General features: G+C 42.8%; 1 protein-coding gene across 11 annotated transcripts; it reads right to left on the reverse strand.

The window, feature by feature from the left end:
* Positions 1-90: 90 nt before the first annotated feature.
* On the reverse strand, positions 91-16,810 carry SKIC8 (SKI8 subunit of superkiller complex). Of its 11 annotated transcripts, none has more exons than XM_077938285.1 (12): positions 16,763-16,810; positions 12,573-12,623; positions 11,835-11,862; positions 10,082-10,187; positions 9,533-9,705; positions 8,122-8,181; positions 6,860-7,008; positions 6,527-6,620; positions 5,213-5,306; positions 2,919-3,011; positions 2,136-2,214; positions 91-377 (listed from the first exon to the last, which is right to left on the reverse strand). In XM_077938285.1, exons 2-12 carry the CDS (start codon positions 12,582-12,584, stop codon positions 288-290), a joined length of 978 nt encoding a protein of 325 aa, XP_077794411.1. In that variant the 5' UTR covers positions 12,585-12,623; positions 16,763-16,810; the 3' UTR covers positions 91-287.
* Between the last annotated feature and the right edge of the window lie 4,276 nt (positions 16,811-21,086).

Raw genomic sequence — 21,086 nt, forward strand, 5'->3', positions numbered from 1 at the left:
GGCAGAGATTTGCTCTTAATGCCAATCCCTCTTACTGTTTCACTGGTAATAGGGTAACTGAAAAAAGAAGCATGTTCAAGGACACTGGTGTTTGCATTAAGAAAGCTTTATGTTAAAGTATGAACAGCATTCCCAATAAAACATGAAAAGATTTATATTGTATCTACAAAATTTAAGTCTTTGCTACAATAAATGCTATATTTCTTTTAAACAAGCCTAAAAAGGTAAGGAATGTCATGATCAATCCGTACATTCTCTTTGCAGCATAAGCCTGGAGACTTTGATGTTTAAATTGGACAATCATAGATGTGAATTTCCTGGTCATCTCCAACAGACACAATTTTTGAACCATTTCCATTGTATTTTACTCCCCAGACCTGTAAATTAAAAAAAAAAAGAAAAAAAAAAAAGTTCTACAAATGCCTTTATTCTTTATAATATTTATGAAATGAACGTCCTTATTTTCTCGTTATTCTGAATCTACAAAAACTGAGATGAGGATATTCTTGTACTTTCTAAATCAGTGAGAATGGAGGCTTTAACCAAGCACCTGCCAGTATTGCTATTTAATTAGCATTCCTGTCCCTTCCCATACTCCAAAAAAACAAAAAAAAAAAATCATTTTTAAATACAGTACTAATCAAGATTATCTATAACCCTTTCAAAGAGTCAGAATCCCGAGGTAACCTAGTGCCAGGAAGATGGAAGTCATAAGAGACCAACATTTATGCTTCCAGGAAGAAAGAGGCCCCACAACTACCCCGAGATCACTGCCTATAGGGGAAATCACAAACTGTGCTCCTCAGCTGGCCCCTTGTGTCCACCCCCCACGGTCAATAATTCTCACTCTGTTATGAGTGGCCTATGGAGCCTGCTTGTTCCCAGGAGCTAGACAACATATTACTGTGGACCATAGATTTTTATTTGCTATGTGTTGAATTAACTGATTCACACCTCTTTCCCAGACAGAATTGATGTGGTTGGAGTTTCTCTAGTCAGGAATAACTTCCTGATTATTAGGAGGTGATTTTGGGTGGTAAGCCTGTCACCCTACTCTGATTTTAGTGTTGGGATTGGGCTGCATGATGGCCTTTCACTCCAGCCTCTGAAACAGCACTGCAATAATCCATGCATACAAGGCAACACAGCTAGCCAGGACTTACTCCTTGAGTAAGATGTTTAAATCCAGGAGTGGAATATCAAGATTCAACCCCCTCAATTTTGTTGGAAACAATTTAAGGTGAAAAGTAAAAAGCATGAACAATGTTAGTTAACTTTAAGTTTCATTTCAAAGAGGAGAAATCTATAGGACCATCTAAAAATATTTAAAATGTATTAAAAGCCAATTTTATACTGCCATGGACGTTTTATTTTTTTATGCTTAGTTCCCTAAGACCTTACAGTGTGGTTAGGACCAGCAGCCTTGGCCTCACCTGGGAGCCTGTTAGAAATGCAGAATCCTAGGCCCTGTGCCAGACCTAGTGAAGCAGCATCTGCATTTTAACTAGGTTCCCAGGGGATACAAGCACACATGAAAGACTGAGCAGTATTGCACTAGAACACCTTATTTCACATAGTCACCTTGGCAAAGACAAAGAGGCTTGTGAGAACAGTTTCCTTTTAAAGACTGAAACAAAAGTTATCAATACCACTAAAGCCAAAAAACTTGTAAGAATTTCCAGCTTCTATATTTAAAAAAAAAAAAAAAAAAAAAAAAATCACATCTCTTCTTTGGACAGTTCCAAAAATGACAAGTGATAAGCAATGGAATCTCCTGAAGACGAAGGTCGTTGGTGAACCTGCCATGGCCCAGCAGCCCCCAGGAGAGGGCCCCAGACACCAGCTGCAGCAATTTCCAAAGATGGCATTTAAAGGCTGTGGGGCTAACACAATGTCTTCCGGCCTGTGTGGGGATATGCCTCGTGAGTTGCTAGGCTGACAGCACATCCCAGCCTCTGCACCCCAGACTGTGCACAGGAACTCTGGCTACATGGATGACTGAGCAGACACAGCAGCTCAGGCCCAGGCATCTACTGGTATCTACAGCTCAAGCAACAAGGTTAGGAAAAGAAAACCTCTTTGGTACAATGGTCAAACAACCCCAGCTATCTAAAGAGGAAATAGTAATGCCATACCTGATCCTGGTGATCAAAGAAAGTGTGAACACACGTCCTGGTTCCAACATCCCAAACTTTTACACTTTTGTCAGACGAACTATTTTAAAAAGTGAACATTAGTATCGGTTTGAAGTTGGAAGGACTTCGACCAAAAATCCTTTGATGACTTACATTCTTCTAACTTCAGACCCCCCAGCCCCCACGCCTCAGTACAGGAAATGGACAGGTATTGCATCATCACTGGGTGGCTTTCCCTCCTCACAGGGTAGCCGTTTTCCTGAAATTCTGATCTGCCTGGCCCTCATTTTAATTGTTCTCCAGGAGTCTCAGACACAGCTACCTATTTCCAGATGGGAGGGAGGCCTGTTAAAACTTCAAAACCAAGGCTCGCAGGAGGCCTCTAAAGCACTGTGCAATGCCTTCAAGTTGTCCATCTCCTGCTTTCCAACTGTCTTGGCCATCCCAGGGCTGACCAACACTGAGATCTATAAACAACATTTTACAAACATTTACATATTTTAAGTTACCATTGGAACACAAGTCTACCTTAGAGTCACTTTGGTAGAAGCCTCAATTTATAATGAAAAAACTAAGAGTTTAACTGTTTAAAAGGATTCCTTGTTGACTTTTGTTCCAGCTAAGGTCAACTAACTTCACTAAGTAAAAATTTTAAGAACTGCAGAAAACAAAGGCTAACTGAATAAAAAAGAGTCAAACATCTTTAAATGTTAAGGCAATCTATACAGGAAGACTGCCCTCATCTCCCCAGCATTTTAGAAACTGCTAAGAATCATTAAGTACCTGGAAACAAAGTGAGTGTCATCAGGACAGAACGCAACGTTCAGCACCCAGGAGGCATGGCCGCTCAGCGTGCCAGCCAAATTGGCATGTTGTCTGAAATGGGAAAGGTTCAAACAAAATTGAGATGTTTATTTTTAGAGTATAATCACCGAAGTAGAAAGTTTATTATTAACTCTGCCCATAAACTGGACCAAATCTGCTATCCTTATAATGACCATGAATACTATATCACAAATTCCCCTTTCAATGAAGTAGCATCATGCATTAGAGACAAATTTTAATAGCAGCATTAACCCATAATGTGTTGATGCTACTAAGAGCCAAGAATAAAATCTTTAACAAGCAAAGAGCTGAAGCTCAAAATGAACAAAGAACTACACTATAGAGGCTTCGCAAGCCAACCCCTAAGATGAGGAAATTGAGAACCAACGGGGCAAGGAAGCCGTCTCAGGAGAAGGGCAGGTTCAGACTCCTGCCTGCACCGGCAGCCTTTCCATATGGAGCCAGTGCTCCCAGTCCAAGGAGAGCGTCAAGATGTATTCATTATGACAGATGCAGCTTGGAGAGACTATTTTAAACCTAATCAAGAACAAGACAGGTCTAATTACAACAGCTATTTTCACTTTTTTAATAAAAATGAAACCCAATCACCTCTGGCAAGAGAACCACCATAAGGCCTAACTGAGGTCAGCAATTTTACCCCTGAACACAGAACCCAGCAGAGTGGAGCAGACCTCAGTTAGGGGCCAGGAGGCAGTCTCAGTGGGATACAGTGGGACCATGGGAGGATAAGAAGTCCTGGGCCTTAGTAAAAAGATCAGTAGTTGCTAGGGGCTCAAGGTGGGAGGAAGGGATGATCTGGTAGAGCATGGGATTTTCAGGGCAGTGAAACTATTCTGCGTGATACTGTAGTTAGTGGTGACTACACATCATTATATATTTGTTAAAACTCATGGAATGTACAACACAAAGAGTAAACCCTAATGTAAAATATGGACTTTAATTAATAATAATGCATCAATATTGGGTGAAAAAAACCAGTCTTGGGTCTTCATTCAGTACCACCTCCTTCGGCAAATCACCACCTCAGCTTGGGTTTCTCATGTGCAAAATGGGGACACTCATCTGTGCTGCTACCTCATTGGTTGCCGGGAGGATCAATAAAACAGTGGCAATGGAAATCATAAAGTCACAAATGTAAGGAACTGCTGCATTTATACTGCCTCTGCCACTATCAGGCAAGTACAACTCTACAGAGATATCTTTCCCTCTCGGCTGTAGCACTCTCATTCAGTTCTAATTCCAAAAACTGCAGTTAGAATTCTATGTCTAGCTGATAATCTTTTGCCATAAAAAACTGCATTTTAACCAGAAGTGGCTAGAAGGAGCAGTGTTCCTACTGTGAGGTTTAAACTCGCAAGCAACTATCACAGGCCCCTGAAAGAACACACACGGATGGTCAGGGTTGCAGTACGTGCAGGTGGAGGAGGTCTTGGCACCATGGCTAGGGTCGGAGTGTGATATGTACCTGCAGTGGATTAGAATGCCACGTTCAGGAGCAATGAGCCAGAGGCACGCCTGGCAGGGAGAGCTGACCACAGCACTGAGTCACAGTATCAAGAACACAGATCCAACACATTACAGGGGATACCTCAGTAGGGAATAGGAGTTAGGGCTAAAGATGATGGGGGAAAACAAGAAGACAAGGGGGTCTGCACAGGTTTACAATGATGGCTGTGAATGAAAGAGGATGATTAACTTGCTTCTATAGTCAAAGTCAAAGGCCAAAGGACTCATAGGACTCATAGTCAAAGGCCAAAACCAAAAACACTCCCATCTAGACCTGTAGCAGGCTTATAAACTGACTGCTCCCTAACTAGGGCAGAGGCATGTCTGCTAGAACAGCCCTACCCTTGAAAATAGATGCTCTAATTTTTTCCTGTCCCCAGGGGCCAGCTACAGCCCATGGCTCCATTTCCTCATCTGTATATTACTTACCTATCCCAAAGAATTTGAAATCAGTAAGCTCACAAACATCAGGCTGCCTAAGAAAAAGTAGCAAGTATCTGATCCTACCAGGGAACCCATGCACATCCTCCTCCAAGCAGCCCTTGAGGACACACACTAAAAATGGGCGCTGAATGGGGGAGGACCACCTGGGGAGTCAAGGTGTTCGATGTGACTTGAGCACAGGTCTTTACTAGGGCTGCTCCCTAGGGCTCCTTGTAACAATAAGGGGACAAGACGGACATCAGTAGTAAGGGAGACACCTTGAATCTCGACAGGTAACTTACACATCATAGATCTTGATGTAGCCATCATCTGAAGCAGTGACAAGGAGCTGGGAGTCCGGGGAAAAGGTCAAGGAGCGAATGGGCATGGCATGGCCTGAAATTCATAAAAGCCCTTGTTAATCTGGTGAACCACTGCCTCCTCACTCAGCTTCCCACTGACAATGTCCCTTTTAATGATTACAAGCCACTGAGTTGAAATACCCAGGTGCTTCAGGCAGAAAAGCAAGAGTTCTGACTGGGCCTTTCATCTTAATGTTCTCAAAACATCCACATAACCCCAGTCTCTCCTCCTGGAGCCATTTCTCTTTAGTTCCCTTCCCTGCCCTCAGCATGCATTGCTTTAAAGAACTTCTCTACTACAAATATGGCCACACAAGGAAATATACATTGCTCCTGATTTGTAAGGTTGAACAAATTAAGATGTTATTTCCCTATCAAATCCTTTATTACAGTGTAAAGGATAAACTATAGCAATGTGAGGAGGTAATAAAGTCACTTGATTAGAATTCAAAACCGCACGAAAGTATGTGTAATAAGGTCTCCCTCCAATCTACCCCTGTTCTTTAGCTACCCAGTCCTCCTTTCCAGAGGCCACCAGTGTGGACAGTGGGCACAATACTTTCATCCACCTTCAAATTATCAACAAAAAGTTGTTTTCAATCACAAAGTTCGTCAGAATCCAAAATGACAGAAATGAGACATTCATATAGCAAATAAATATTAACACACACATATATATATAATGTGATAGATTATGATATAATCAATAAAAAGTAAGTCTGTTCACCCAAACAAGCATTTAACACTGTTACAAGAATTAGTATGTCTAGGTTAAAACTACAGTGACAGGCCAGGTATGGTGGCTCATGTCTGTAATCCCAGCATTTTGGGAGGCCAAAGCGGGATGATCTTTTGAAGCCAGGAGTTGGAGACCAGTCTGGGAAACATAACAAGACCCCATCTCCTCAAAAAATTTAAAAACTAGCCAGACAGCATGGTGTGCACCTGTAGTCCCAGCTACCCAGGAGGCTGAGGTGGGACGACCCCTTGAGCCCAGGAGTTCAAGGCTATAGTGAGCTATGATCACACCAATGCACTCTGGTCTGGGAGCAAGACCCTGTCTCTAAAAGGAAAAACAAAAAAACAAACCTATAGTGACAAGAGTAAAACCTGGAGGCATTTCAGTTTTCCAACTGAGATTGATATTTTGTAAATCTAATGCCCGTTTGCCATTTAATGGCATTTTAATGAAAGAATAATTCTTCTTTTGTGATTTGATAACCAAGTTTATAAAAATAAGATGATGATATATACCTTCCAGCGTATGCAGAAGTTTTCCAGTTGCAATATCAAAAATATTGATGATTCCATCTATGGCTCCACTGGCTAGGTATTTCCCATCAGGACTCTGTTCAGAGAACATATGGAAAAAATTAGCACTTTCAGACCCCATGTTGTTAAGCTATCCCTACCAAACTCAAGCAAACCTCCTGCTATCTACAGGTCTAACCAGCAACCTGGCAAACCACACCAGTGAGATAGCAGCTGCCTGACCAGACCAAGGCAGAATCTGTGCCAAGGACTGCAACAGGCTGGAAGGGCAAACTGAAAGAATCAGAAGGAGAAAAGAGAGCAATGTTTCCTTACATATGCAATACTAAGAATGAATTTTCCTCTTGTGTCCAAAGAATACTCCTTTTTCCCACTTTCCACACCAAAAATGTTCACTTTCCCGACATGAGTTCCTGTGGCCAGATACTGGGAATCAGGAGAAAAGGCCAAAGTCCAGGCATCCACTGAACAGAAAAAAGAAGGACAAAAATACAGTGTGAAAAGATTTGGCCTTAATTTTAAAAACTAAAGTTTTACCAAAAGACACATCTTTTTAAATTGGAGTAGCAGTGTCCTGATTCAGAAAATTATGTTGTAAAGATGCTAATTCTTTATCAAGTTTAGATTTAGTTTAAGGGTTTCTTAATTTTTTAATAAGAATAGGACAACATTAAGTGTTAGCAAGGATGTGGAGAAACCAGAACCTTCATACACTGGTGGGAATGTAAAATGGCACAGCCACTTTGAAAACCGGTTTGACAGTTTAAGTGAAAACAAACACCATAATATCCAGTAATTCTACTCCTAATGAAAACATATGTCCACACAAAGACTGGTACACTCATGGTCTTCGCTTCCTCCTACTTTCTCACTTCTCCATGACCGGGGATTGTCTCTCTTCTTTTTTTCTCTTCCTTTGTGGTGGTTCAGATTCTCCATGCATATTTTCAAGATAGGTAGAAACTAAGTGTTCATTTTCCCTACATTCATCAGACCCAAACTCATCTGAGGAGTTTTACCTTCAGATGAATTTAGCTGCTCTTCAGCTGTCAATAGCAATGCTTGCTTTTGTTACTGGACCAAATAACTGTTGGCTGTTTAATGGCCTTGTCTAGTTTTATGCAGAGTCCTATCCAAAAAGAAAATAAACCCAACTTTCAGACTCCATTCTTCTATCTTTTTTTTTTTTTTTTTTTTGAGATTGAGTCTCGCTCTGTCACCCAGGCCAGAATGCGGTGGTATAATCTTGAGTTCAAGCTATTCTCCTGCCTCAGTTTCCCGAGTAGCTGGGACTACAGGTGCACACGACCACGTCCAGATGTCCAGCTAATTTTTTGTATGTTTTAGTAGAAATGGGGTTTCACCATGTTGGCCAGGCTGATCTTGAATTCCTGATCTCAAGTGATCCACCCGCCTCAGCCCCTCAAAGTGCTGGGATTACAGGCATGAGCCACCACCACCACGCCTGGCCTCTTCTGTCTTTTTCATTCATAACAGTAACTTTTAAAACCTTGCCACACTTGGACAACACCCAGTAAAAGGTACTGTTTATCAGGGAAAGTGAGCTGGATACATACGCCATCCTTTTACTTGGAACCAATTCAGCAATGATTTCTTCAGCTGCCTCGTGCCCAGGGCTGCAACCAGCATGCAATGACACCAGCATTATGACCCCTAGGAAAGCTTAGGTGCCCAAGATGAAAAGGTAGAAACAGTTCTGCCTCTTCCTCTTTTCTTAAGACCATACTTATATATTAGAGTTTTAATGGACTTTGCAGGATAGTTTGGGGACCCAAGTCCTCTGTAAGTAACGTAAGCAGAGTAAGGGCACATGTAAAGACAACCATCTGGGGAGTCAGGGTGCGTCTGGGTAGCTTTTTCCAAATATATATCCCACCGCACGTACTCCGAACACTATGATTCAGTGGATCCAAAATATGGACTGGGTATGCATATTCTTAAAAGAGCTCCAGTGGTAAGAATTACAGACAAGAAATATTGCTTCTGAGGGAAAATGCACTCAGTTTCCAGACAACCCAGCCTCTTTAAAAACTCTGGAACCATCATTATTTCCAATACAGGAAAAGCCTAGAGTGGCTACTGAGCATAACTCGTGGGAGGTGAATCCATCCAGGGCATCAATCAGGGAACTGTGTTCATGGAACACCTAAGCAGCCCTTCTATCATCAACCCACAAAGGGGTGTGCCACAGAATGCCAGGCTATTCGCACCCTCTAGTGGTTACCACCCGTTCTGGCACACCAAGTTCTGCTGGGGAAAGTTGTGCAGCCATTTATAAGTAAATGTGAAGCTCAAAAGAATCCTGAAATGTCCTCTGTGCTCCACATTAGTCAGCCTATGACATCATTGACTTCCGTCATCTCAGATGATGTTTACCAAGGCTGATGGACAAGATTATGGACAGTACTTAAAACAAAAAAATCGATGTTTCTTAAAAGTTTCATATGTATCACATACCAGGAATCACACCCTTTAATCAAAATGAGTAGAGATGACCATGATACACATCTATAAGGACCCCATGCTTTACATTCTAGGCTTCCATAAGGCAGTGAATGAATCAGCTCAGAATATGGTAAATAGAGAACCTCTGGAAAACACAAAATACAGGTCAACAACCCCAAACCAGCAGTTCTGAAATCCAAAAAGCTCTGGAAACTACTAGCTTTTTCCACAGGTTTACTACCAAAATTCATTTGGCAGCAAAATCTAAGCTGAATTGACACAGGGCTATTTATAGCCTTTATTTATCTCACTTAGTGTAAATACTCACGTTTAGTTGCAGACTGTTTCATTAGAGTGCTGTTTCCAGCCCCACTGAAGGTATTATGTGAAATACAGTTCATGCACCCATTATCATCCCTCTCAAAACCAAAAAATTCTGAGCTATAAAACACACCTATCCCTAAAGATTTTGGAAAAGAAATCATGAGCCTCCATTATCTCCCCTACAAGTAAAACTCTTACCAGGTCCTGCATCTATGGACTTTATCTGTTTGCCATTTTCCAAGTCCCAAAGACGAATATGAGCATCAAGAGAGCTGGATGCAGCAATGGGCAGGGTGTGGCTGATGTCCACAGACACCACTCCCAGCTGATGTCCCTCCAGACTCCACTGTAGGTCCAGCCTCTCATCACGCCTTCAACAGGGGACAGAGAAATGGATTTCTTCACACAGAACACACTTTACCTGGCATCTGAAATTCTGGGTCCCTGTGACTATGCAATACCAATGGTCTATGAAATACAGAATCAGAGAAGAGTTAATGAGCTACAGAACACCAAATGCTGCCAGGTTTTCAATGTAGGACTTTAAGATTTTTTTTTAAACTTTAGGGCTTTAATACAGAGTAACAGGAAAACAAGTGGGAAAAAGAAGCTGCTGTTTTATACCACCAGATTGCTATAGATTTCTTGCCTAGAAAAAAGTATTTCCCAGACTGCAACTGGCGAGTTCAGAAGCAAAACCTCAGCCCCCAATTTTCCAAGGCTGTATGTTAGGGGAGAGGTACTCACCATTTCCAGACCTTCACCAGGTCATCCAGGGAGCCTGTGACCACTGTCTCAGAGTTTTCCTTCTTGTTTGTCCCCCAAGCAACTGACCAAATGGCATCATCATGGGCTAGAATGGAAAGTAAAGTCTTCTTGCATATGACTTAATGAAGCTGAAATACTGTTCAACAATTGTAAGGTAACGTTTATTTGTATTTGCTTTACTATTTTACAAAGTGCTTTCCTATATAGCTTTTATTGAAATTTTGGGGCCACATATGAAAATTGGAGGTTCTGAAGAAGCTACTTGCCCTAAATCTCATGCTTACCAGATGGGATGGTAGTACTTTGGACTCTAAATCCAGTGCCCTTTCTTTTAGCATGCTATCTGGTATATAGGAGTCTACAATGGCTATCACTTGGCTAAAACAAGTAAAACCAGTGGGAAAGACCCCCTCCTACCAAGAAAAGACCTAAACCCAGTAACAGATACTCCGTAAAGATCTTTGGAAACGAGTAGGCAGTTCAATTCTAAACAGTATAGATCTAAAAGAAAATACCTAATATAGCCTCCATATATTAAGTTGCCTTTCCCCACAAGTATCTTTATTATGGTTAATGGGCCAATTATTACAACAATCCTAAGAAGTGGGTACTATTAATATCCTCATTTTATAGACAAGGAATGAGAGGTGCTAGCATTCAAATCCAATCTCTATTAATTAAAGTCTACCTTAAATCTAAGTCTGTAAGCTGCAGGTTTGGTAGGCCACACCGTTGTATGTGCAGACCTGGTGTGGATGTAAAAATGTGCAAAGTGCACATGGAGGCTTTACCCCTGCCTGGCAACAATTCTCCAGTGATACCTTCCCAAAATATGAATATAAAGGCATTAAACTTAAACAGCTGTGCATTACAGACAGAGTTGTGGCTTCTATTTCAAACCCCACCTAATTCAAGCCTGCTAACTTGCCACCTGGATGACAATAGCTACATATAAGGTAGTTGACTGGCATGCCCAATTAGCCTACTAGTTACTTACACTAGCTAACCTGGATGATGCTGTTGGCTTAAATGTCAAACTACCTACATGTCACTACTTAGAGAGGAAGAGCTTTGATTAGGCATTCCACAAATTCCTTAGGCCTTCCTAAACTCATCGAGGCTATAGTGAAGAAATGAGATGGGTGAGTAGCCCATGCACAGACATGACTCCTTTTTGGGTACAAAGCTCTGGACCACTGGTTAGCTACAATCCCAGCCCACTCTGACCTGCGGCCTGCTCTCCCATCCCTGCCACTGCCACTGCTGCACAGCTCCCAGCCCTCCCCATGCACTCAGTGGCCTCAAAAGAAATTCATCTCACTATTATAGGCATCACTTTCATTAAGGGCCAAAGCAAGTTCTGAGTTCAGAAAAAGGCTCACGTTCACCTCCCTGGATGAGCCGGCATTAACAGAGTTTTGAGGCTCAAAGCATTTCCTTCTTCCACCTCGCCAGCTGGGAAGCTCGGTCATGTCTTCCTCAGGTGGGAAAATTTTCCTCAGCCTGGAAGCCTCCAACCTATCATGATGACTGCTTTTTTTTTTTAGTTGGTTGTTCAGGTTTTTGTTGTTGTTGTTTGTTTTTTAAGAGTATTTGTTTTCAGCTGCCAATTCTTCCGCAAAGTGAGTATACTTGAAAACTGCATGTCTGGTCAGCATGACAAAAGTCTTAAAGAAACCAGGGACAACAGTTTTTTTCACAGATGAATTGCTTAAACAGGCAGGCTACTTACCTTGCTCTTGTTTGAAGAGAATACCATACTAAAAAAAGAACAGAAGCCACATTAAACCCATGGTCAGATTTCAGATGTCTCATATTGCCTCCAGAAAGCACTCCTCCCCAAGTAGATAGAGTCACTACAGTGTTAGTTACTTCCTCTGCTGTCAACCTGGCCGTCCTACAAGCTCCTTGATCCCCACTTATGCAAGATTTGTACAGTCCTATCAGAAAAAAAGTATTAAAAAAACTGACACTCTCTCCCTCTTCCTACTATCCACACTCACCCAACAAGAGACCAATAAATTATGTTTTCTTTTTCTGTTCTGCTCACCAAGGAAGCTCAGAGTCCAGTTTGCAGCTTAAATTTTGCAGCTGCATAAGGGCACACAGCATGCATAACAGTCTATTAACTTTGTCCCTAATCTTATTACAAAGATCTGTTTCTCCTGTTCTATCTTCTATTCTGATCTTGCTGTTTTTTTCTTTTGTACAACATCTTTTAAGCTTCTTCTATTACTCACTAAACTGTGGTAAAGACTTAGAGGAACCAGTCCTCCTCTTAGTATTTGCATTTTACTAGTCCCACCTAACACTGTGGTAACTAGGCGACTAGGTACCCAGGGTCATTGAGCTCTTTAGGAGCAGGGCAAGAATAAGATGCTACTTTCTTGACTACACATCCAGAAAACCTACTGGACTTGAACTTGGCAAAGAGACCAACTGATGTTCTTCCCTTCAACACGGGCCTTACCTGGTTGGTCATTTCCTTAACCAAGGATCAAGGGCAAAAGGCCAGACAGTTCTGTGGAAACAACACCAGGATTTCAGTGAGGGGTGTCATCAGGATAGAAGGGCACACAGGAAGTTCCCCTTGACCAAGAAAATAAGGCAACCCCTTATTATGAAGTTGTTCTGACACCCTTCTATGGATCAGTCCCTGGAACCTCCTTCACACTCCCTACCAGGTGGTATGGTCTTTTTTCTTCCTCTGAACCTAGGGACTCAACTAACAGCTAACGCCATCCCATGGTTTCTTCACCTCAAGTGTGACTACAGAGAGTAACCAGTCTCTGTCCTTTGCTGCTTTTTAGAGAGAAGAAAACCACTTCTCCTTTTAATATTAAATATTATTTATTAAAAACAAACAAGGGGAAATCCAAAGATGGTAAAGTTCTTATGTTACACGCAAAGGTCTCAACCAAAAATGCCTTTAAGAGCCAATAGTCAGGTAAATAAGGGCAGAGGCTGGAGGGAGACACGGTGTCAAGAGATTGAGACCATCCTGGCCAACATGGTGAAACCATGACTCTACTAAAAATACAAAAATTAGCTGGGCGTAGTGGCGCGCACCTGTAGTACCAGCTACTTGGGAGGCTGAGGCAGGAGAATCACTTGAACCTAGGAGGCGGAGGTTGCAGTGAGCCAAGATTGTGCTACTGCACTCCAGCCTGGGTGACAGAGCGAGAGTCCGTTTCAAAAAAAAAAAAAAAAAAAAAAAAAGCCGGGCACGGTGGCTCCCGTTTGTAATCCCAGCACTTTGGGAGGCCGAGGTGGGCGGATCACGAGGTCAGGAGATCAAGACCATTCTGGCTAACACAGTGAAACCCCATCTCTACTAAAAATACAGAAGAAAAAAAAAAAATTAGCCGGGCGTGGTAGTGGGCGCCTATAGTCCCAGCTACTCGGGAGGCTGAGGCAGGAGAATGGCGTGAACCCAGGAGGTGGAGCTTGCAGTGAGCCAAGATTGCGCCACTGCACTCCAGCCTGGGTGACACAGCAAGACTCTGTCTCAAAAAAAAAAAAAAAAAAAAAAAAAAAAAGATCTAATTTCTCAGGCTACATTAAGGGCTAATGGTTCTTATTTCTTTGTGTGTGCCATAGACCCCCTTTAGTGGCCTTTTCTTTCTTTTTTTCAAGATAGGGTCTCGCTCCATCATCCAGACTGGAGTGCAGTGGTGCAATCATGGCTCATTGCAGCTTCAACCTCCCAGGCCAAGTCCTCTCCCACCTCAGCCCCTTGAGTGGCTGGGACTACAGGTGCATGCCATGCCTGGATATTTTAATTTTTTATAGAGATGGGGGTCTCCCTATGTTGTCTAGGCTGGTCTTGAACTCCTGGGCTCAAGCGATCCTCCTGTCTGGGCCTCCCAAAGTGCTGGGATTACAGGTGTGAGCCACCAGACTCTGGCTCAGGATGTCTTTACAGAAAATACACAGGTTTAGAAATGAAACCAATTACAGTAGGTTCTCATTATTCACAACAATTATGTTCTAAGAAGTTGCTACCAACACTAAATTATCCAATAGAGAACCACTGTTCCTTGGGAAACCGGTTCCTGAAAGCCTCTGGGCACATTCTTGTCAACCAATCAATATATAATCATGTTTTATGTGTGTTTATGTCTAAAGGCACTTACTGAATATACATTAGTAATTCATTAATATTGAACTCATACCTAAGCAAAGCTTATCTAACACACATATTTTCTCCTTAAGACAAATCACAGACTTCTTGCATTTAGAAACACTTCAGCACAATGCTTGGGGGCTATCTCAAACAGTGGAATCACCAACAAAAAGCACAGAGAAAAACGTAGCACCAAAGACTGCAAAAATGACATTTGCTTACAATATGAGAGCTGACAAGAAGGCAGTGTCACCTTGTTTGACTTCAGCTGAGAACATGCGCATCAAGCGACTAAAATTTTTATGTGAAAAAAAGTCATGTCTTCCAAAGACCACAAAAGCATTTTAAGTATTAATGTGGGGGCTACAGATAAATTTTAGTGAGTAGGTGAATTCATAAATACAGAATCCACAAATAATGAGGATAGACTATATACTAAAATTTTATTAAAATACAAAAACATATGTGCTTCTTTATTGGCTCATTATATATGCAATCTAGAAGCAAATTTAATAACTACCCTAATTTCAAAGTTGTAAGTGAGCTTACACAATACCGTGATATGAAAATATCTGTAATTTATATTCATAACAAAGTCACACTGCTAATAATGTGATTTATTGCCTACATTCATAGTGGAAGAAAATGCTAAATTTCAGTTGGAGGTTAGGAAACAAAGATGCAATTTTTCCTCTCATCCAAGTTCACGGCCCTCGCAGTTCTACCCACTGTCAGTTTAAGGGACCATACAGTTAAGGCATCCAGGTTCAGGTTACTTTCTTTAAATCTGCCAGCCCAAAAAGCTGCCGAAGGTTTTCCAATAACAGAAAATCAAACAAACAATTTATAACTAATCCTTGCCTATGAAGATCTCAAATTGGTAATGTTTTGTTTTGGTTTTGTAAAGACAAGGTCTTATTATGTCGCCCAGGCTGGTATCGAACTCCTGGCCTCAAGCTATCCTCTTGTCTTGGCCTTCCAAAGTGCTGGGATTACAGACAGATTGGTAGTGTTTTATTCATTTGTGACCCATGAACAGGGTTCTTTCTGCCCAGGGTAGGAAAGACAGGAAAGCGCTCGAGCCAGTTTGGCTAATGGGAATGGTATTCAACCTCTGCTTGAGCACAGCCTTCTGCCTGCTGAAGCACAGGCTTGTCCTCTTCCCTGTCATTCTGGGCCTCACATTTGGCAATGGATAGAAACAAAAAAAGAAGTAAGGCTTGCGGTAAGTCAACCTCCAAAAACCCGGGTTCCAAAAGACAAGGGTATGATTCTATCAATGAGTGCACATTTGAGGATGTACAATGAATCCGGTCCTATTTTAAGTAACGCACAAAGATTAGCTCACTGAAACCTCATAACCCCATTTACTAGGTACAGTAGTTCTTTAGCTGAGGTTTTGATTTCCACAGTTCCAGAGGTCAACCATAGTTCAAAAATAGGTGAGTAGTGTGCAGTAAGATATTTTGAGAGAGACCACATTCACATACATTTTATTACACTGTTATAATTCTATTTTATTATTGTTGTTAATCTCTTACTGTGCCTAATTTACGAATTAAACTAAGTAATCATAGGTATGTATGTGTAACCTGTATGAGAAAAAACACAGTATAGATGCTTCTCAACTTACAATGGGGCTACTTCCCAATAAACCTATGTAAAGTTGAAAAATTTTACATAGGTAAACCACGGTAAGTGGTCAGGGTCCACGGTAAGTCAGTCAGGGTCCTTCACTATCCAAGATTTCAAACATCCACTGGAACGTACACCTCGCACTATTTTCTTATTATCAGTTCCACTTTTCTAATAAGAAAATGGAAGCTTAGAAGCGGTTAAGGAAGCCCCCAAGGGACACTATAAGGTGGATACAATCTATAGTATATGCTACCAAGATACACTACCTCTTACTTCAGGGTCTTATGAAGGTCAGAGCTAAGAGACTTTAGACCTTAGCCCTCTCCTGCCATCTTCTCTCTTTGGGAAACTTTTCCCTAATTTTCCCAGGCAGAATTCATCACTGGCTCAGTGTTTCCAAGGAACACTACAGATACCTCGATGAAACTACTCAGGCAAGTCAACAGCCCACAGTATTGCACGGTACTTGGCGTAAAGCGAACCCAGCCTCTGTCTGTACCCGTCCAGTGATGTCTGTATCTGTCCAGCACGCTACCTAAGAAGACAAGCGTGGCCCACTACTGGAAAACTTCGGTTAATACCGTCCTCCCACCTACGGATAACTGATCTCCTCCGCAGAGAAACCAGCCCTAATCTCGGTGCTGCCCAGAACATCCTCAGGACGCAAAAGGAGGCCACCTACGGGCCTCCCCCTCTCCCCTCAGGCCCCGTACACCGAGGGACAGCCAGGGCAAATGGAGTCACGGAAGCCACCCTCAGGTCCCAGGGCCTGCAGCATCCCTGAACGGACCTGCTTACAGGCAGCGTCGGGCCCAACCTCGCTCACCCGCCCTCTGGCCTGGACCGTCAACTGCCCTAATGACAGCCATCGCCAACGGCCCTGCGCTCCAACTCACCACTGCACTGCCAGCCTGCAAGTCGGAAGCCGGGCTCAGCGCGACTGCGACGCGCAAAGATGAGCTAACGAGGGGGCGGGGCATTACGCCGGCCCCGCCCCCACGGCGCGGAGCACGCCGCAGCGCCCCCTGCCGTCGCTACGCCGGGTGCGGGGAAGATGCCGAGGGCGAGTGGGCGGAGAGAGGAGGGAGGAAGCCACGCCCTGCTTCCAGAGGCGTGGTAGCTGGAAATTTGCTCCCGGAAGCGCAGACGTTTAGCTTCCGGCAACTGCAGGTTTAGGGGCTTGTGTTGCAATTTCATTGCAAAATAAATTTGTTGCTAAAATAAATTCAGTGAAATCGAGCTTTGTCTTTCAAACTGCTAGTCATGACCCATTAGCGTGACAGATATCAGTTTAATAGGTTGTCACTGGCATTTTTTTTTTTGGAGGGCCAGGCAGAGTGGCTCACGCCTGTAATCCCAGCACTTTGGGAGCCGAGGTGAGAGGATCGCTTGAGCTCCTGATTTCCAGACCAGCTTGGGCAACATAGCGAGAGACCTCGTGTCCACTAAAATTCCAAAAAATTAGCACATGCCTGTAGTTCCAGTTACTTGGGAGGCTGAGGCAGGAGGATCCCTTAAGCCCTGGAGGTTGAGGCTACATTGAGCCGTGATCACACCACTGCACTCCAGCCTGGGGGGTAGAGCTAGACCTCGTCTCAAAAAAAGAAAAAAAAAAAAAACAGATGGGGCTGGGTGTGGTGGTTCATGCCTGTAATCCCAGGATTTTGGGAGTCGGAGGTGGGTGGATCACTTGAGGTCAGGAGTTTGAAACCAACCTGGCCAACGTGGTGAAACCCCATCTGAAGTGAAAAAACAGAAACAAAAACAAAATTAGCCGGGTGTGGTGGCACATGCCTGTAGTCCCAGCTACTTGGGAGGCTGAGGCAGGAGAATCGCTTGAACCCGGGAGGCAGAAGTTGCAGTGAGCCTAGATCACACGACTGCACTCCAGCCTGGGCAAAAGAGTGAGACTCTGTCTTGAACAGCAACAACAAAAAAAGAGATGGGAAGAGGCTCATGCCCCATTTTCGAGGCCGCCCTGTGGCTCAGATGTGGTGGCTCACTCCTGCAATCCCAGCACTTAGGGAGACCAAGGTGGGAGGATTGCTTCTGGCCATGATTTCAAGACCAGTATGGGCAACATGGTGAGACCCAATCTCTACAAAAATTTTAAAATTGCAGACGCAGTGGTGTGCACTTGTAGACCTAGCTACTCGGGAGGCAGGGGTAAGGATCACTTGAGCCCAGGAGTTTGAGACTGCCCTATGATTGGGCCACTGCACTCTAGCCTGGGTAACAGAGTGAGACCCTGGTTCTAAAAAATATTTTTCAAAAAAACTAGTTTTAAAGTTCAAAAATATAAATATAAAGAGAGATGGAGGACTATTAGACCACTTACAAATAGGTGAAGTTCATCTTTGGGGGCTTTTTTTTTCTTTTAAGACAGAGTCTCGCTGTGTTGCCGAGGCTGGAGTGCAGTGGTGCAATCTCGGCTCACTGCAACCTCTGCCTCCTGGGTTCAAGTGATTCTCCTGCCTCAGCCTCCCCAGTAGCTGGGATTACAGGCACGCACCACCATTTTTACAGGCACGCACGCCCGGCTAATTTTTTGTTTGTAGTAGAGACGGGGTTTCACCATGTTGGCTAGGCTGGTCTCAAAGTCCTGACCTCAGGTGCTCCACCCCCTCGGCCTCCCAAATTGCTGGGATTACAGGCGTAAGCCACTGCGCCTGGCCATCTTTAGGGGCTTTTTGAGGAGGCTGTGTGTGACCAGAAATTGGCAAATACACCACATCTCCCAGGACCTATTCTCTTGTCCTCAGTAATCTCACATTAACACAAAAGAGAAGACATCCTGCAACTCTTCTGTTGTGCACGTGACTTCCCTGCATGCCAGCATCCTTAACGCTCAAGTTCACATGTTTTGAAGTGATATGACTAATTTTTCTCACTCACATTGACTGGAGAGCTATTTCTCTCCTTCCCAGCTCTGTGACATCTCTGTCCACAGAAATTTCATCTGGTCCAGGTGGACCCTCTGCATGTCACTGGCTTAGAAAGTTTGGGTCAAAGTGAGCAGACTTCAAGACTGAATTGTCAAAATTCTTTTGTGGCATCTCCTGTAAGTCAAGATATCCTTGTAACCGTTTTGGATCTATTGGACCAGGGGGCAGGCATGTGCCCCTGAAGCTAAGGAAGAATGTACAAATTATATCATGAAGCCAGTGAGATGATTTTCAAACGTAGAGAATTTCCTTTAGATTGACTTAAGTGCTGACTGGTGTTCTGGCACATTCCACAGAGCTAAATACACAGAAACTGACCCTGCATTGGCTGCGATGTGGGTTCCCGAAGTGCGGGAAGGAATTAACATTAGTACTACAAAGCAATGGCTTTTAGCAGTTAAATGAGTGATCTGCCGCCTTCCGGTATAACCAGTTGCCTTGGTTTTGGCCAATCCGCTGCTTTGTTTTTTGTTGGTGACATTTACGGGTTTTTGTGGGTTTTGGAAATAGATTATTATGTAACTTCTCCCACACCAAGATAATTGGGCTATCTTCACTCTAACTTTTAGCTTTTGAATATGAAGAAGTATTTTTGAAAGACTCCCACTTTAAGAATGGTGAAATTTTGGCTGTCAAAAGTGCTCACAAATGTATGACTAAGTGAATTTTAATTTGTGTGATCTGGGGTTATGCGAGGTTTTTTTCTTTTCTACACATTAACTATAAATACCACACCTTCAAATTATTCTAAAAGCACACTGATCACATTTATGCCTTTTAACTTAAAATTTAATTAAAATTTAAAATTAAAAAAGCATAAATGTGATCAGCGTGCTTGTAGAATAATTAAGCCAAATACTAAGACTTTCCATTTCTGTTTATTTGCTCCCAAATCTGCTACTATTAATTTTCAATTGAAGCAAGTTGTTTTGGATAAAAATTCAATTAATCGTCTCAAAAAAGAGAAATGGAATACATTAAGAAAAAAGTAGAATAGAAGATATAAGAGTACCTCATACATAGTAAAGTTACATCATGTTTTATAAAAACTGTTTCACGCATGAGGTTACTGGGTCACAAATGAAAATCCATTTCTTGCTAGGAGTCATGACCAAACACTTTGAAAATCATAGTACTAAAGACTTTCTAGCTTTATAATTCTATAATTATGAAAAGAACTCCAAACCATTCATTCAAAAAGGATGTAATAAGTACCTACTTTCACCCCATCCCCCCCAGAGGGCCAGGCATATGGGATCACTGGCATGACCTTAGCACTGGGACTATAAAGCTAGAATAATTGGCCTTTTTTAAACTGTGGATGTCTCAGGCATCTGATGAAGTCTATGAATCCTGTCTCAGAACAATGGGTTTTTTTCTTTTGGAAGAAAAAATTTTAATTGCTATTGCAAAAAAAAAAAAAGTCCGTATGGAGTAGAAATTGGTTTTGATAGCATTATTACAGAATACGTTCTAGAAAGTGGAGGTAACTGGATGTAAGATTCTGGCAGCAGTTTAATAGAACAGTCCCAGATGCGTAGGTTGAGGCCAACGCCTAATTAGGGTGAACGGTTTGTGTTTGTGCGTGTGTAATTTTGGACAATATAAGGAGAAACGTTACACTGTGCACAAACCAAATTTAATTTTTTACAAGTGTTGTAAAGTTTCATATAGTAAAAGGTCTTTGCTACATGCACTTCATTTTCACATTAAGAGTGTTTAGAATACCTAAACACAAAAGAGATCATTCATGCAAGATATGCCACTCCTTGATATAATAATGCATGCAGTTCAAAATGTTCACACTTTTTTTTTTTTTTTTTTTTTTTTAGATGGAGTTTCGCTCTATCTCCCAGGCTGGAGGGCAGTGGCACAATCTTGGCTCACTGCAAGCTCCGCCTCCCGGGTTCACACCATTCTCCTGCCTCCCAAGTAGCTGGGACTACAGGCGCCCGCCACCACGCCTGGCTAATATTTTTTGTATTTCTTTTAGTAGAGACGGGGTTTCACCATGTTAGCCAGGATGGTCTCGATCTCCTGACCTCATGATCCACCCGCCTTGGCCTCCCAAAGTGTTGGGATTACAGGCGTGAGCCACCGCGTCCGGCCAATGTTTACACTATTGATGCAGTAGCTGCTGCCATCACAGGGCTGTGGTGGGGAGGCACAGCCGGGGCTGCATGCCGGTGGATGCCTCGCCCCTTCTGAGTTGGGGAGAGCACCCCGGGTGCTGCTGCAGCCGCCCAAACCGCAGCTGCAGACTCAGGCCTCCTGC

This window comes from Macaca mulatta, chromosome 7, assembly GCF_049350105.2.
Source record: "Macaca mulatta isolate MMU2019108-1 chromosome 7, T2T-MMU8v2.0, whole genome shotgun sequence".
Taxonomy (NCBI): domain Eukaryota; kingdom Metazoa; phylum Chordata; class Mammalia; order Primates; family Cercopithecidae; genus Macaca; species Macaca mulatta.